The 16,177-nt window shown below is 44.2% G+C and overlaps 1 protein-coding gene across 8 annotated transcripts in view; it reads right to left on the reverse strand.

Annotated features, from left to right (window-relative positions):
- The window catches only part of CAMSAP2 (calmodulin regulated spectrin associated protein family member 2), a 217,347-nt gene that overhangs the window by 93,467 nt on the left and 107,703 nt on the right, over window positions 1-16,177 (reverse strand). For all 8 annotated transcript variants that reach the window (XM_029617695.1, XM_029617699.1, XM_029617701.1 and 5 more), the window contains one exon: window positions 1,154-1,237. In XM_029617695.1, the coding sequence (XP_029473555.1) occupies window positions 1,154-1,237 (84 nt within the window). The remainder of the gene's footprint in view (window positions 1-1,153; window positions 1,238-16,177) is intronic.

The raw sequence follows: 16,177 nt of genomic DNA on the forward strand, positions 1-16,177 counted from the left end.
ATCATAAATACATAAGGGATCAGGTGTTCTGCAGTTCTACTAATGATACTCTAAGTAATTAGTACCTCTCCATAGGACAAGTCCAGGGGGTAGGGAACTCCTGTCCTTGAATGCCACAGAAAGGACTGGTTTTCAGGATATCCACAATGAATATACATGAGATGTATTTGTATACAAAGGAGGTACTGCATGCAAATCTCATGCATATTCATTATGGATATCCTGAAAACCATACCTGTTTATAGCACTCTAGGACCAGCGCTGCCAACCCTTCGGATAGTCTATAACCAAAGCTTGCTTCCAGACTATAATGTCCCACCCAACATTGCCAGTAGCTGCCTCACCAATACCATTTATATTTGGATAAAGTTGCATAGGTCTCAGAATGGAGATTTTTCTACCATGTTTAACCTTTTTCAGAGTATTCTAGAAATTTATTTTGGTCTTTAGATATCCATTTATTCATTAAGAATAAGTCTCTCATATTTTAAATCCACTATGTGGCATTTCTTAATTAGAGGCAGTCAACTATACAAGTCTTATCACGCTGACTGCATAAAAAGCAAAATAGAAGGCCTGTCCGTTGTAAGTTTATTCTTAATTGGTTTCAAACTATTTCCTAGTCCCGCGGTTCCCGAGTACAAATCTATGGCCAGAAAAGCTTATTTTCAGTTCAGCAAACAAACTAGTCTGCTCTCTTGGTTTTTCACTTCATGGCCACAAATTGTTTTCTTTTCATGCTGTCAAATCCTGACAGTGAAAATCATCCATCTATAGAGGACGGTGCAGTCCCGTCCTTCTCTTGGCAAGCAAACATTTGCAAGGTGCACACGCATTACGACAGAGCAGGACTATTAGGGCTGCTGATCAGCTGGAATGCTTCATGATCATGGCCAGAAATTCATTTTCTATTTAGAAGACACAGAAAACATATAAGATAGGTAAAATGCATGTGTGGTATGCAAAGGCTGAAAAGTCATGCATGCTTCAATTAGATTTAAATACAAACACGCTTTTGCATGTATCAATTTATTTTGCCAGAACGTTTTTAAAAAGCCCTCAGTGTTTGTAGTAAAATGACTAGTTTGACAGCTTGACATACTCAGGCAAATACAAACGGTTATCATGTAACTTGTCAAACGGAGTCCCCTACCTTTTGACTTCCAGGGGGAACAAGGTCATGCTGTTCTTTTAGCTTTTGTTCCTGCTCCATTATTTCTTTCAAATGTCCATTTACCTAAAATCAGGGGCGTAATAACAGACTGTTGGTATTCCTCAGAAAGCATGCATGTGTCCTTCAGCTGTTCCACATGAAATGGCACAAATCAGAAGAAGCTGATCGAGTGAAAAATACACTTGAAAAATCAAGCAGTGCTGTATTCTATTTAAATTAAGATCGGAAGATACATTTATTTAGACTTAATTCCACATCTTTGCCATTCATCTCAAGGTGACTTACAATGAAATCACAACAATCAAGCGTAAAACATTCCAATACATAACACACACAAACTCCCCCCCCCCCATCTAATTAACAAGACAATCCATCCTGATCCCCAAAGGCAATTCTATCAGTAAAACCGGCCTATCCAGCAATAAGCCACATCAATAGCCAAAAGCCATCTTGCCATTTCTCAACCCTTTTCCAAAACTTTAGTCTGTCAGTCAGTCTCTAGCAGACCTCTTCAAAGAGTAATGTGCAAAACAATGTGCGACAGTCAGCCAAGCAGATGCAAGCCATAGCATAGCTGAGACATGACTTTGGAATGCTTTTCGGCTCATACTGCAACAAGAGGTCTGCCAGAAATGTAGGCATCCCGGTCTATATATTTTTATTTTTTTTATTTAAATGATTTTATATACCGATAGCCGTTTGCACATCGTATCAGTTTCCAGAAAACTAAAACTTTTTGACAGTGTCATTAAACAGAACTTTTGGCACTGCCATTACATAGAACAGTAAACTTTGCATACAATAGAAGAACATCAGCAAACAGAAACTAGGGGATCATTGCCAAATATGCTCATAAGTTACACCAATTTTCAGAGCAGACTTGCATGCACATAAGTCCATTTTGAAAGTTTTCCCGGCAAAGCTCCATGCACACAATACACCTGCTATTTGGTGCGGGTAGCTTTGCCAAGTGAATTTATACACATTTTTTTTTAAATCAAAACATATGCACATCAATTCCCAAATTGGCCCAGACACCACTCCCTGAAGCACCTCTCTCCTTGTAATGTGCATTATTGTGAGCATTGGTCACAAAATTGTCTAAAAGGCCATTCTTTACTGACAGCAGCCACACTCTTAAAACTATAATCAGAACTTTCCATTTTGATCTCAGTTGCACAGGGAGCCAGGGTAATGCTTTCAGAACCAGCATAAGGTGGTCAAATCTCCTTCCCACTGTATTTTGGAGGCACTGAAGCCATTTTAAAACAGTGGCTGTAATGCCCTGGTATAATAAAAGTTGCAATAATTCAAGCAGCTTGTTATTAAATGTGAAATTAGGTCTTACCTGATAATTTCCTTGAGTCCTGCCAGACCAGTCTCTTCCAATGGGACATCTACATTCCACAGCGACTGGAGCCAGGGGACACACTTATGTTATTTTCACTCTCATGGCGTCACTCCTGGGTATAAGGGAGGTGTGTCCTGGGACAGACACCAAAACCCTATCATCATAGCAGTGAATCCAGCAACTAACTGAATAAAAGATTAACACTGTATTTGCTTAATAGTTTGAAATCAAACACATTGTGGAACTGTCCCCATACTATTTTTTAAATGTGACAGAAAAGATGGAGGAACTGTTACATCTACTCTGCTGCCGCCAAAGATTATAAATTGTTCTAATTTCTGTATTCTTTCTTTTTTTTTTGAGGCACCAAGGGACCCAAACAATAACTTCTCCTGGACACACAAGGGAGAAGGGAAGGAAGATAAAACAAGGCTGGATAAAACATGAAAAGAAGTAACATATTGCGCCTACCTTGGCATGAAGTTAAGATCCACTGGCTGCCGTTGTCTTCCTGGATGGGTTCTGGACTGTTCTAGCACGACTCAAGGAAAGGAAATGATCAGGTAAGCCCTAATTTCACATTCCTTCTCTTCCTGCTAGACTAGTCTCTACCAATGGGGGTCAAATGTATGACAAAGGGGAGGAAGACAGAGCTGCCTTGAGGATTCCCGTGCCGAAGGCCGAGTCTGCCTTGGCTCTTGCATCTAATCTATAGAATATTGTGAAGGCGTGCAAGGATGACCAGGTGGTTGCTCTGCAAGTCTCCTCTGGAGCTACTGCTGATGCCTCTGCCTACGAAGCTGCCTGTGCCCTGCTGGAATGCACCTGAAGCAGAGCTGGCGCTTGTGAGCCCTTAGGTAGGGATGCAATTGCAATCACCTCCTTAATCCAGCTGGCCGATGTGGTTTTGGAGACTGCTTTGTCTTCCTTGGGCCTCTGTGCAACCAGGGACAGATGTAAGACTTTGGCGCCCAGAGGCAGAAGGCCAGAGCGGTGCTCCTTTCAAAGGTTCCAGCACATGGCTCTAAAGCAGGATCCTCTTTGACCTGGATATTTGGCACCTTCAAAACGTGGCACCCTAGGCAGTTGCCTCTGCCGAAATCTGGGCCTGCGTGCAGCACATACAGCCTGCCTTTCTGAAGAGGCTGGTGACCTTCATACGCCTTAATAATGCCCGTCTCTCATCAGGAGCTGCAGGTTCCTGTCTCCCTGAGCATTTCCCCTGTTTCTCGAGTACCTACCCACTTCTTGCTTGAACTGGCTTGCCTAGCATTAACAAAAAAAACTTGTTTTTCAGGGACCTTTCATCAACAGATAAAAGGGCCTGTAATGGGTGCTACCATGGCACCTGACACTGCATGCCTTTACGGTGTTGAATTTTAATCCACTTGGCTCCAAGGGTCCTCTTTTCAGCAGTTCATACCTTATGGCTCCATTTCATCGATGCTATTTTTTTTTTTTTTTTGCTTTGGGTGGGGATGGATGTTCAGTTCTACATGTTCCTTGATTGGTTAAACTCACGAGATCCACATTTGCATTTTGTTCACAAAATTTCCTTCTTAGATACTATGGTGTCAGTATAGAACGTTTTATTCCCTACTTCCATTTATTCCCTACTTCCATAAACCTACTGATAGGAATAATCTCCCGTACAAGAGTGACCATCCATGGTCCCTGCGGACAATATCTCAATAGGCCATTTTGTTTTTCATCTGCAACGCCTGTGTTCATCTCAGACTGATTACATAGCACAAGCCCAGGTCACCATGTCCCAAAATTTTTTTTTTATCTAGAGGTTACCCATTACTCACCATTAATCGGGCTTACAAACGTCCTCTATATATTAACCGTGATTTAGTCTCACGCTTCATCTGCTAGAATGACCTGTGTGCTACCCTTTTCTAGCAGAATAAGAGAAGTCTGCTTGAGTATTAGATGGCACTGGTGGGTGATAGCCCCGCTCTCCATGTTTTATAAACCCCCCCCACCCCCCGTTTTGCATTTTGCCAGAGGAAAATCTTGTGGGATCTACTCAGACCCCCCTCGGCTCTTCGAGTGATTAGTCCTGTGAACCCACTCAGGACTGGTCATTTACCCTGCAGACATTGTTCAGCTTGCATGTTTTCTGATTCACTTTCAGCTTTTAATCATCGAGGAATGGGAAGCTTTACACACTTAAGAAGTGCTCTTGATTGTTGCTCCACTGGTGTATTTGTGACAAGCTGCTTAGGCCCTCTGTTTTATGTGGGCAAAACCACCTGCAAGCTTAAAACCAGTATTTTTGAGCATTGCTCTTGTCTGGGCCTCTCAAAGAGCGAAGTCCTGCTTGTGTCACACTGGTTGGATAAGCAGCATTCAATTTCTGACCAAAATGTATTTGTGATCGACACTCCCCCACCTGCCCCTGGGGGTGATTTTTCAACTCTTCTGGTACAATGTGAACAGCGTTGAATTTTTGACTTGGGTACCCTCTCACCCGGAGGTCTCAATAAGGAAATCAAATGGTTTGCTTTTCTCTGACCATTTAAGCTTTACATTTTTTTTTCAGATTGCTCTTTGATTGATACTTCTGGCTTCCATTACGCTGCTCCTGCTATTGCTTGTGACTGGCTGATCTTCGGCATGTTTTCTGTTTTCATAATACCCACCATTTGGCGTTTGCTGTCTCTGCAGTCGTTCTATTACATGTAAAAGTGTTCACACTTACACGATTATGTTTTGGGCTTACTCGCCTGATTGCTGTTAGCCTTTGTTTTGATCTGCTTTGTTTAAAGTCTGGCTTATTTTAATTTTTATTCTATTGTATATTTCTTTGTGTTTTTAAGGCACAGGTCTAGAGACTTCGTGCAACCCACTCATTTTTTGGATAATTTGGAATACAGTCTGCCAAGAAATCTGCCCCCTTTAAGGCCCTGCAAGGGGGCATCCCTTTCTGTAAGGACCATATTCTTTAGTGCCTCATAAAGAGGAAAAGCCTTTTGCAGATTGCAAACCCCCAGTAAGACGGGGATCACCCTTGGCCATGTTCTCTACCTTAGTGTCTGAGATTTTCAGCGAGGCTAAGAGATCTGAAATGACAGCTGTAAGCTGTCACAATAGTTCTTGCTTGGAAGAATATTCCCCTTCTTCCTGGGAGTTTGCCTTACTGCTATGGGCAGAATCTTCTGTCAACCAGGATGTTCTCCTGGACCCCATGGAGGCCGATGGCCGTGAAGAGCCCGAGACCCTGGGGGTGGTCCTTGTCCTCTTCAGGGCTGGCTCCCCTAGCTTCTAGGGCAAGTCAAGGGTGCAGGTAGAAGCCTGGGACTCTGCTTTCTGCATCAAGCAAAAAGCTTTCTGCATGAGCACCACAAACTCCAGGGAAAAACCCTGGGGAACATGAAACCCTCTCTTTTTGGAGATGGGGCACCCTTTTGCGGGGCTTCGGGAGCCTGCTTGGCTACTGAGGCATCTGGCAGGAGAATTGTTTGGGCTTCTTTGTCTCTGTGCCAGTAAGACTTCACCGGTATCTGTGAATAGGTCCTCAGGTCCCTCCCCCTGTACCATATGGTCAGGGTGAGAGGACACCTCGGTATTCCCTCATGTTGGCCGCCCAGGCTCACAGTCACACTCTGGGCAGAAGACGTCGGCAAATGTTTGACTCCACAAGCAACACACCTACAGACCCACATGCTGCTGCTCACCTTTTTTTTTTTTACACTAGCTTTGCTCAGCAAGAATAACACAGAGAGAATACCAATGGGAGCCTCTTACCACACTCACTTGTTCCTCCCTTCCCATGGAGTGACTCTCCCCTGGAGACCTCCCTCTTCCCCCCCAAGCCCCACACCACTAACCACCTCCAGGAAGATTAACACAGGCAATTCTGCTTCCTGCAGCCGGGCTCCTCCTCTCTTTAGAAACACAAAGAAGGTGAACAGGGAGTAGGGAGAGAAAGAGGCTAGAGAAGCCCCTGATACAAAAGGACAGGCTGCTCTAAACAGGCTAAGCTAGGGCTTTCAAGCCACAGGGTTCCCCTCCAGGGGTGGTCAACTTGTCTCCTAAAAGAATAGGAATCCAAGTTCCAGGGAAGCTCAACCAGGTAAAATAGTTTTTCTTCTTAACCCTGGGAGGCAGGGAGCAACTGGAGAAATCAGAAGTCTTTCAGCTCCATCAGACCAGGAAATCCCAAGTTCTGGGATGAATGTCTCGACTGGAAACAGAGACTGCTGGTGTCTGTCCCAGGACACGCCTCCCTTGTTCCCAGGAGTGAAAACAACATAGGCGTGTCCTCTGCTTTATGGCAGCTGTAAAGCAGAGCTATCCCACTAGTAGGGATTGGACTAGCAGGAAGAGAAGGAATGCATGGATAGCCAAGGACTAAATCTTTCCAGACAAAAAAAGGGATGAAGCTGACAAATTTGGCACAGTGAGGTGACTTGCTTCTGCAACGATAGCTGCGCATCTAGTTTCACCCTCAAGCTGTGGACCACATCCTCTGGTGTTAGCTAACTCCAGACACCATAGGAAGCATAGCGAGTGGCCTCCCTTATCGGCTAATCTATAATGCTTCTGACTTAAGATGGTTCAACTTAAGTTTATTTTTCTTCAGTCAATCTGCTACTGCACCTAAGCATGCATTAAATGTGGAAAGCTCTAAGGATTGGTCAGATCCCACAGCAGCAACAAGTTGGCAGTAGTGCCAAACCCTTGGATCGGAGCTGCAAGAGGGGCTAAACACAAATGAAAAAGGATCAGCGAAAGACCCAAACTCTGAGGCACACCACAACCGAAGACTTTAGCTGACAAATGCTGAGTGTGCTCGGACAAAAATCGAAACAAACTATTGCATGACAGTACCTGTAAACCCCAAATCCCTCAACTACTGCAGCAATAGGCCATGGTCAATGGAGTCATTTGCTGCAGAGAAGTCTAATAATCTATGTAGAGAACCCAGTCATTTATCGGTCCGTATTCTGACTCCATTCACCAAGGCCAGCACTGTGTCCTTTAAGGGACCTAATTGGCTTGGATGAAACCCTTGAACTTTCAACAAGTAATCATGAATCTCTATTTAGTGCCAGACAAAACAAGAGTAGGGACAGGGAATCTCTGAAATATTCCTTACTGGATCTTGATGTCTACAATTTCAGAGTGGTGATGAGAGATGTACCAAAGCCTGCTCAAAGGGCAGCAAACGTCCTCTCAAAGTAAGGGATAAATTACCAGAGTGCCTTCCTGGCACTATATCAGCTGACCCATTACCCATATTAAATAAGTCTCTATTTGATAAAACCTCCTCCACCAGTTCTCAGTCACAGACAATTTATCTGCAAAACATTTATTTTTGTTTCTCTACTTGCCATCTTAAAACTATGGGCCTGAACCTGCCAACCATTCAAGTCTGCTGGCTTATCTTTCTGCCATCTTCTCTTAAAGTGGCGCATCTGTCACCTTTTGCAAACATGGAGATTTCCTAGATGGAAATACCAAAAATGTTCCAGTAGGAGCCACTTGATCCAAGCCTGGTCTTAAATAATTCCAAAACTCCACTGAATGTCTTCGTGCTAGCACGCTGTTAAGCAAGAGACAGATATGAGATTTACATGCTGGCTCTGGAATGAAAGGATTTCATTCCCAGTAGTCTTGGAGTCCAGGGAGATGAACTAGTGGAGAGCCCATTCCAGGAGAAGTGCTTCCCAGCATGACAGGCTTGAATGGGAAACTTGGCCGATTCAGAATGAAGAGTCTTGATCACCTTTTGAACCTAAGAACAACCAAAACACTCTCCTCTGGTACTCCGTATAATAAAGGACCATATAAAACTTCATTTTTCAGGAAGGACAAACAACAACCAATGGTTCTTATTACATCATGGATTGGGCATAGATTATCCACTATTTCATTGATGATTTTTTTCCAGTAGTCAAAGGCTGACGAGGCATTGTGGTCAAACTCTGATATTTTATTTTTAATAGTTTCTATCTTGTTTTTGGTACACAAAAGATTATTATGTGCGTTTATTTGTTGTGTGGTGAGGAGAGTTACTTCTGCCTTTATTAGCTGGTGATCAGACCAGGGCAATGTTCTGTGAGAAGAATTGATTGCACAGTTATTGTGATTGGCGAAAATTAGGTCTAGGATGTGTCCTGCTTTATGGGTGGGGTTGTTTACAAATTGTGCCCACCCCATGGATTCCATAGCATCTAGAAAGAGTTTGCATGCTGTAGGTTAATAACAGCCTCACTAGCCTGAGTAGCTGTGGGGATTATTACAAAGCTTAGTAATAAGAGCTAGAAGGGAGCCCTAGGTGCTAGTCTTGTAAGAATCAAAGTTGAAGATGGCAAGACTTGAGATGGCCTGCCAGCAAAGGTGGTGGAGGACATCACTGTGGTAAGATTTTGAGCATGCTTGGGATTGGTGTGGAGGGCAGTGGCAGGAAAGGGGTTGTGAGGTTGGCTGGGGGGGGGGGGGGGGGTTGGTGCTGGGTTGCATAGAGGAATTTATATGTACAACTTCCCAAAGTGGACAAATCTCTATTGGGCAGACTGGGTATGCCATTTTGGTCTTTATCTGCCATCATTTACTATGTTACTATGAAATTAATGGAAGAAAAGAGAGGAAGTAATACTATAAAAAAAAAAAAATTAATGAATAGGTGGGAAAACATTTTGTTACTGTACACTGGCTGGAATGAGAAAAATCCTTGGCTTCACTAAAGATACTTACGCAATTCTAGTACAATCTAAAAATGCTGCACCATATATTCATACATATGTATTAATATAAATCTATATGGCATCCTAGAGACCAGGGTACTTTACAACAGTTTACAATCTATATAGATATCTGAGGGAATGAGATTAAAATGCCAGTTGGAAATGCAGGATAAGAACCCTGGTCTCGGGATTCCCAGTCTATTTCTCTAATTATTATGCCATCACCTCCTCTACTGCTGCTGCTAGTAAGAGCAATATATGCTTAGATTAACTGGACAAAATGAACACATGACGCACAGAGAAAATCCATGGTCTTCATTGCTAGGGAAGCTAATCTCATGCAGTAATTTACTTTTCAACCTAGTGTCCAACTGAGTTCATACATGTATTTCCTTAAAGAAATGCATGTGGGCGCTATATGTTAAACAGCCATATCACACACTTTCTAATCATTTAGAATAAATGTTGCATGCATACGACACACACATTTATCCACAGTCAGATACTGTATTCCAATCCCAGAACCTCAGACATCATCAATTTGATTTAAATTTAAATTTGAATATAACTCACTTTTCCTAATTAAAAAAAATCACAAGGCAATGTACAATTTAACACAGAAATACTTCAAACTTCAGATAAAATGACTATATACTTATATATATATATACACATATATATGAAGTTAATAATAGACCCAATAATAACAAAACTACAAATATGAATAGAACAAATATACAGGACAGAAGCAGAGGTGAACATATGCCAGACAGTTAAAATAGCCCTTTCTGAAAGCAAGATAATCTGATTCAAGCCTAAATGCTCATTGAATTTTATTTTGTAATGTTGGTGCAATAGAGATAAAGGCTCTAGCCCTAAACTCTGCTAATTTTAGCTTCCAAAGTGAGAGCACAGTAAGCAAAGCTTCTTGGCTCAATCTAAACTGGCAGACTGGGAGATAACAGGAGATAAAGTTCCTTAAACACTGAGGTCCTGTGCCTCTAAATGCTCTCAAGGTCTTGTGAGTACCTTGAAACTAATCCTACATCAAACCGGGAGCCAAGCATGTAGCTCTCTCCGTGCCTGGAGGCAGGACCACCCTAGCAGCAGCTTTCTGTAGTGCTGCAGTTTTTTAAAATAAAATGTTCTTTAGATTAAGGCTGAATGTCTCTATGTTAAAAATGAGTCACCATAACCCAGCTTCAAAAGAGGTTTGTTGAGGTTGAGAAAAACAAGCATCCTCCTGTATGCATTTATTACAATTTACCATCTTGCTTTCCGAATAGATTCACTCAAGGTGGCGCACAACACATTAGATTGTCGAAACACAGGCGCACCAGAGAGATGAATCCTACCGCCTTGTACTTGTGCTTAATCAGCCACAGCACATAAAAGAGGTCTTTAACACTGGCTTAATACAGACAGATCACAATGGAGACAAAACAAATGAGAAAAAAAATATATGAAACCACATGCATACAAGGTACAAAGATCTAAATATATGAAGGGGGTTAGATAACCTAGGCCATTTTCTTTATGGCCTTGAATATTACTGTCAGGATTTTAAATTTGGCCCTGCATGACTCTGGTATCCCGTGAAATTTGTGCAGGGTGGATCCTTCTAACAATCATGCTGTGGTATTTTGGATTAGATGTAGGCGCTTCCTTTTCAGATTGTTGTACAACACATTGCAGTAGTCCAGCTGAGTTGTGATCATGGTGTGAATTACTGTGACCATGGCTCACCTTCTCAGTGACTGGGCATGACTGGATCTGTGGGTGCACTGTGATCATGGTGTGAATTACTGTGACCATGGCTCGCCTTCTCAATGACTGGGCAAGACTGGATCTGTGGGTGCACTGTGATCATGGTGTGAATTACTGTGACCATGGCTCGCCTTCTCAGTGACTGGGCATGACTGGATCTGTGGGGGCACTGTGATCATGGTGTGAATTACTGTGACCATGGCTCGCCTTCTCAGTGACTGGGCATGACTGGATCTGTGGGGGGCACTGTGATCATGGTGTGAATTACTGTGACCATGGCTCGCCTTCTCAGTGACTGGGCATGATGGGATCTGTGGGGGCAGTGTGATCATGGTGTGAATTACTGTGACCATGGCTCGCCTTCTCAGTGACTGGACATGACTGGATCTGTGGGGGCACTGTGATCATGGTGTGAATTACTGTGACCATGGCTCGCCTTCTCAGTGACTGGATCTGTGGGGGCACTGTGATCATGGTGTGAATTACTGTGACCATGGCTCGCCTTCTCAGTGACTGGACATGACTGGATCTGTGGGGGCACTGTGATCATGGTGTGAATTACTGTGACCATGGCTCGCCTTCTCAGTGACTGGGCATGACTGGATCTGTGGGGGCACTGTGATCATGGTGTGAATTACTGTGACCATGGCTCGCCTTCTCAGTGACTGGGCATGACTGGATCTGTGGGGGCACTGTGATCATGGTGTGAATTACTGTGACCATGGCTTGCCTTCTCAGTGACTGGGCATGACGGGATCTGTGGGGGCAGTGTGATCATGGTGTGAATTACTGTGACCATGGCTCGCCTTCTCAGTGACTGGACATGACTGGATCTGTGGGGGCACTGTGATCATGGTGTGAATTACTGTGACCATGGCTCGCCTTCTCAGTGACTGGATCTGTGGGGGCACTGTGATCATGGTGTGAATTACTGTGACCATGGCTCGCCTTCTCAGTGACTGGGCATGACTGGATCTGTGGGGGCACTGTTATTGCAGAGTCTAGCAGGTCACCCAGGCTTCCGAGCTGAGGTTTCGAAGGAAGTTTATAGCTTCCCAAAGGGTTTTTAATATCAGGAATCGGGCCTCCTATGTTTTGAGCCCACAGCAGCTCAGTTTTATTTGGGTTTAGACAACATTTATTTTTGGCACATTCTTGAATGGCCGAGAGACAGGTAGCTTCCTCTCTCATGGCTGAGGGGAATTCATGTATATTATTGGCACTGATGGTCATAAATACTACTTCATGTATCAGATAGCTGGGCTACTGGTTTGACATAGATCTTGAACAAAACAGGTAACAGTACAGATCTCTGGTAACCCTGCAGCTCAGGGTCCAAGCAGTGGAGGAGATGCCTGCGAAGTGTATAGGCTAAGGCAGTGGTTTTCGACAGGTGTGTTGCGAGGTCCTGGGAGGGGTCGCAGGGCCAGCAGACTGCTGCCTCCTTATCAGCCCGGGTGGGAGTTGGTTGACTTCTCTTACATTGGGCCTGATGGGATTCTACTCCCACTTCCTTTGCCTCTTTCTGGCCCAGTGGGAGGCTGTTTCCTTCTTCACCTAGATCAGAGGGAGACATTGCCAGCTCCTGCTGTTCTGGGCCTGATGAGAGACAAATTTTATCTTCCCCTGCTGAGTCTGGGAGCGATGCTGCTGCTGATCTCTTCACTCTGGGGGGGGGGGGGGGGGAAAGAAGGTTGGGGATGCTGGGAATATGAAGGTGGAACGGAGGGGGAGTGTGGGGGCTGCTGAGCAGGAAGGGGTGGGAAATAGAGGATTGGGGTATCTGGGCAGGCAGGGAGATGGGATGAAGGGGAGAGAAGCAGGGGAGAGAGGGAGCATGAGGAAGAGGATGTGGGGTCAGGAATGCTGGGCAGGGATAGGAGTGCGAGTGGATGATTGAAAGGGAGTAATTGGGGGAAAAGTGAAGGATGATGGAGGCACGGCAGGGGAGTGACAGGGTGTCAGCGCCATAATATGTCAGTTTGGGGAATGTGCATTTATTTTATCTTTGTACTTTGCTTAGTGTAGAAGGATTTGTATTTCTGTTTCTAGCTCTCCAGTTTTGCACTGCATGCAGAGTGGCTTTTTGAGGTTTCCATTCCACTTTTTGTCTCCACATTTGGAATTTGTGGTCTCTTATTCTGTGTTTGGTGAAGGCTGGATCTGTATGTGTGACTGAGCTGAGGTATTTTACTAGTAGGTAGGGATTTGTATCGATCTTCTTTGTTGTGTTTTCTTATTATCACTAGGACATGCATTGGTGCTGCACTGCTGCCTTTTCATAGGAAGGGCTATTGCTGTTTGAGTTCCTGGAATTAGTGTTGCAATGGTATGGAAGGTTTGCTACATATGTGCTTGAGGATTTTTTTTCAGGTTTTGTATTTTACAGTGCGTCTGGTAGTAAGAGAGCACCACAATCAGAATATCTTTTTTATATAGCGAGTTGTATTTGAAATATCCTAATTCCGCTCTGCATCCATTGTTTGGGGCTGGGGGAGGGGAGAGGGTGGCAGTGGGAGCAAGCTCCTGTGGATGCAGAGTATGGGGTAGATTTTGAAAAGGTGCGCGCGGGTGTACATGTGCGTGCGCAAGGGGGTGCACAATTATGCACCTTGCGTGCGCCGAGCCAAGCTGCCTTCCCCCATTTTCTCCCAGGCTGCTCCGAAATCGGAGCGGCCTGAGAGGGAACTTCCCTTCCCTCTAGCCTGACCTTCCCACCCCTTCCCCTAACCTTCCCCCCCACCAGCCCTACTCTAACCTCCCCCCCCCGATCTTTATTTTACCTTTTGCGCCTGCCTCCAGGCAGTCGCAAGTTGTGCGCGCCAGCCGATTGCCGGCACACGATCTCTGACACAGTGGCAAATGGCCGCTATGCCAGGAGCCGCTGACTCTGCTCCTGGACCGCCCACGCTCCGCCCACTCCCCGCCCCTTTTTTCAAGCCCCGAGACTTCCATGCATCCCGGGGCTTTATGCGCGTCGCCGGGCCTTTTGAAAATAGGCCCGACGCGCGTAGGTCTTTGAAAATCTGCCCCTATATGTTTACATTTAGCCCCAATGATGGTTAAGTGTTCACGGTGTCACGCCTGTAAGCATTATCTGCCAGATGTGTCCCAATAGAAAAAAGGTTGAGAACCACTGGACTAATGGATATTAACCAGTTTAGTACTTGACCCCTCATGGCTGTCTCTGCCAACCATGACAACATGAAAGAGCAGTCTACAGTGTCAAATGTTGCCAAGAAGTCCAACAGCACCAACACCAAGGCGAGACCTTTGTCATAGTTTCTGTAGCAATCATTCAGTAAGAAGACAAGAACTATCTCTGTTCCATATACAGCTCTAAACCCTGATTGGCATGGGAAAAGTCAGATGATCTCTTCCAGTCAGGGTACAGACTGTTTGCTCAGGACAGGGATGTTTGAGACTGGGCAGTAGTTTTCTGGTTTATCTGGATCGAGTGAAGTCTTTTTCAGAAGTGCGCAGTGTAGTCCTTGTTAGAGTGCTTGGTACCAGCCCTTCCAATAGAGAAGTGTTCTCTTTTCTTGTTACCCATTCTGTGAGGCCCCTGCTTGCTAGCGTACCTAGTTTGGATGGGCAATAGTCAGAGGTGCATGCGGTGGCTGCACATTGTTTGGAGTCCGAGACCCTCTTCTATTCTTGGATTAAATGAATCCCTGCCATCCACAGTGCTTTAGGGTTGAGAATGAGCTCCTTTGGTCTACCTCCAAGAGAGCTGAGGTATTTGAGGGCATGAAGAAGCCATCCCAAGTGTCCACCAACAAAATCAAAACGCAAAATTGTTGCAGGTTAATTTTGAGGGACTGGAATAGCACTTTTGAGGAGGAGATTGCAGCATGTCATCTAACTGCACTGGTTGCTGATAACATGGAGAGTACAATTCAAAATTGTCGCAATGATTAATTATGCTTTAAAAGGAGAAACTCCAGTGTGTGTTTGCTCAGCACTGAAGTCCTTTCACAACTTAAGCTCAGCTGATCAAAATTTACTAGCGGCACCAATAGTACGGTCAGGTTCACCTTGACAAGATAAGGGAGTGAACTTTTTCTGTGGTTGGTCCACAATTGTGGAACAGTCTGCCTACGGAGGTTAGAAATATTCAATGCTATGTTTCTTATAGAAAACAGATGTAGAGCAAGCTTTTAACTTTGATATTTAAATTTTGCTGTTCTTTTATTCTTTTATGATTGGATATTACCTTTTATTTAGCTTTATGACCATCAAGGTCCACTGCAGTGTTTGTTATTATTTTAGTTTTGTTTTTATCATTGTTGATAAATGGCTTGTGTGTATTCTTGTAACCCACTGAGAACTGTGCGAGCTATAAATTGTGAGAATAAATAAATAAATAAATATATCTTGGATGGATTTGAGGTCTGTTCAATACATTGAGGGAAATGGGGTGTTTTGGCTTCAGTTATGGCTTGCTAGTAAACTGTCATGTGTGGCCTAGTCCTAGGCATTTTAGGCTCTGAAGTTCTGGTCAGAACCAGGGGGAACAGGGCGCTTTTTTTTTTTTTTTTTAAATGGGAACATTTTCTTTAGGGGCCTTAGCTAGATTTATGTTTCTACCTGTTCTGCAACCGCAGTAAATGCTCTTCCACCCTCGGCAGGTTTTCTAGTGCCACCAGAAGTTCTCAGTGGTTTGGCCTTTTCTTTCTCCGATTGCCTTCCAGGTTCTCCTGGGAACACCTGTTTTAGGGTGCTGGTTAAGAAGAATTTGAGTACGGAATAATCGCCTGATGATAGCGGCGTTATCCCAATGTTGGTGCTCTTGTATGTTGACTCCCAGGAGGAACACGAGATCCAATATGTTGCCCTTCTCATTTGTTGGAGCTGATTTTATCTGCATGAGTTCTAACTAGTGCAGACATCATGAATAAAAAGATCAGTGGGGTTGGATGATTAAGTTTCACTGTTTAGGTTGAAGCTTGCCCATAGCAACTAGCCTGGGGGCAATTCAGAGATACTTCAGTGATTAGTTCAAAGAAAAGAGAACTTGTAGTTGTGAAGAGTCTTGCAGATCAGGAAGATCCCTAACAGTTTTTGCTCTCCTTCTTGAGTCTATCTGAGGTAGGAAGGCTCTGCATAGTTTGCATTTCAGGCTATAAATGTACCTCTACCATGAGTTCCTAACCTTGGTTGATGGTGGCCAGTGAAACCTGCTGG

The sequence above is a fragment of the Rhinatrema bivittatum genome, chromosome 10 (assembly GCF_901001135.1).
Source record: "Rhinatrema bivittatum chromosome 10, aRhiBiv1.1, whole genome shotgun sequence".
In the NCBI taxonomy this organism is placed as follows: Eukaryota; Metazoa; Chordata; class Amphibia; order Gymnophiona; family Rhinatrematidae; genus Rhinatrema; species Rhinatrema bivittatum.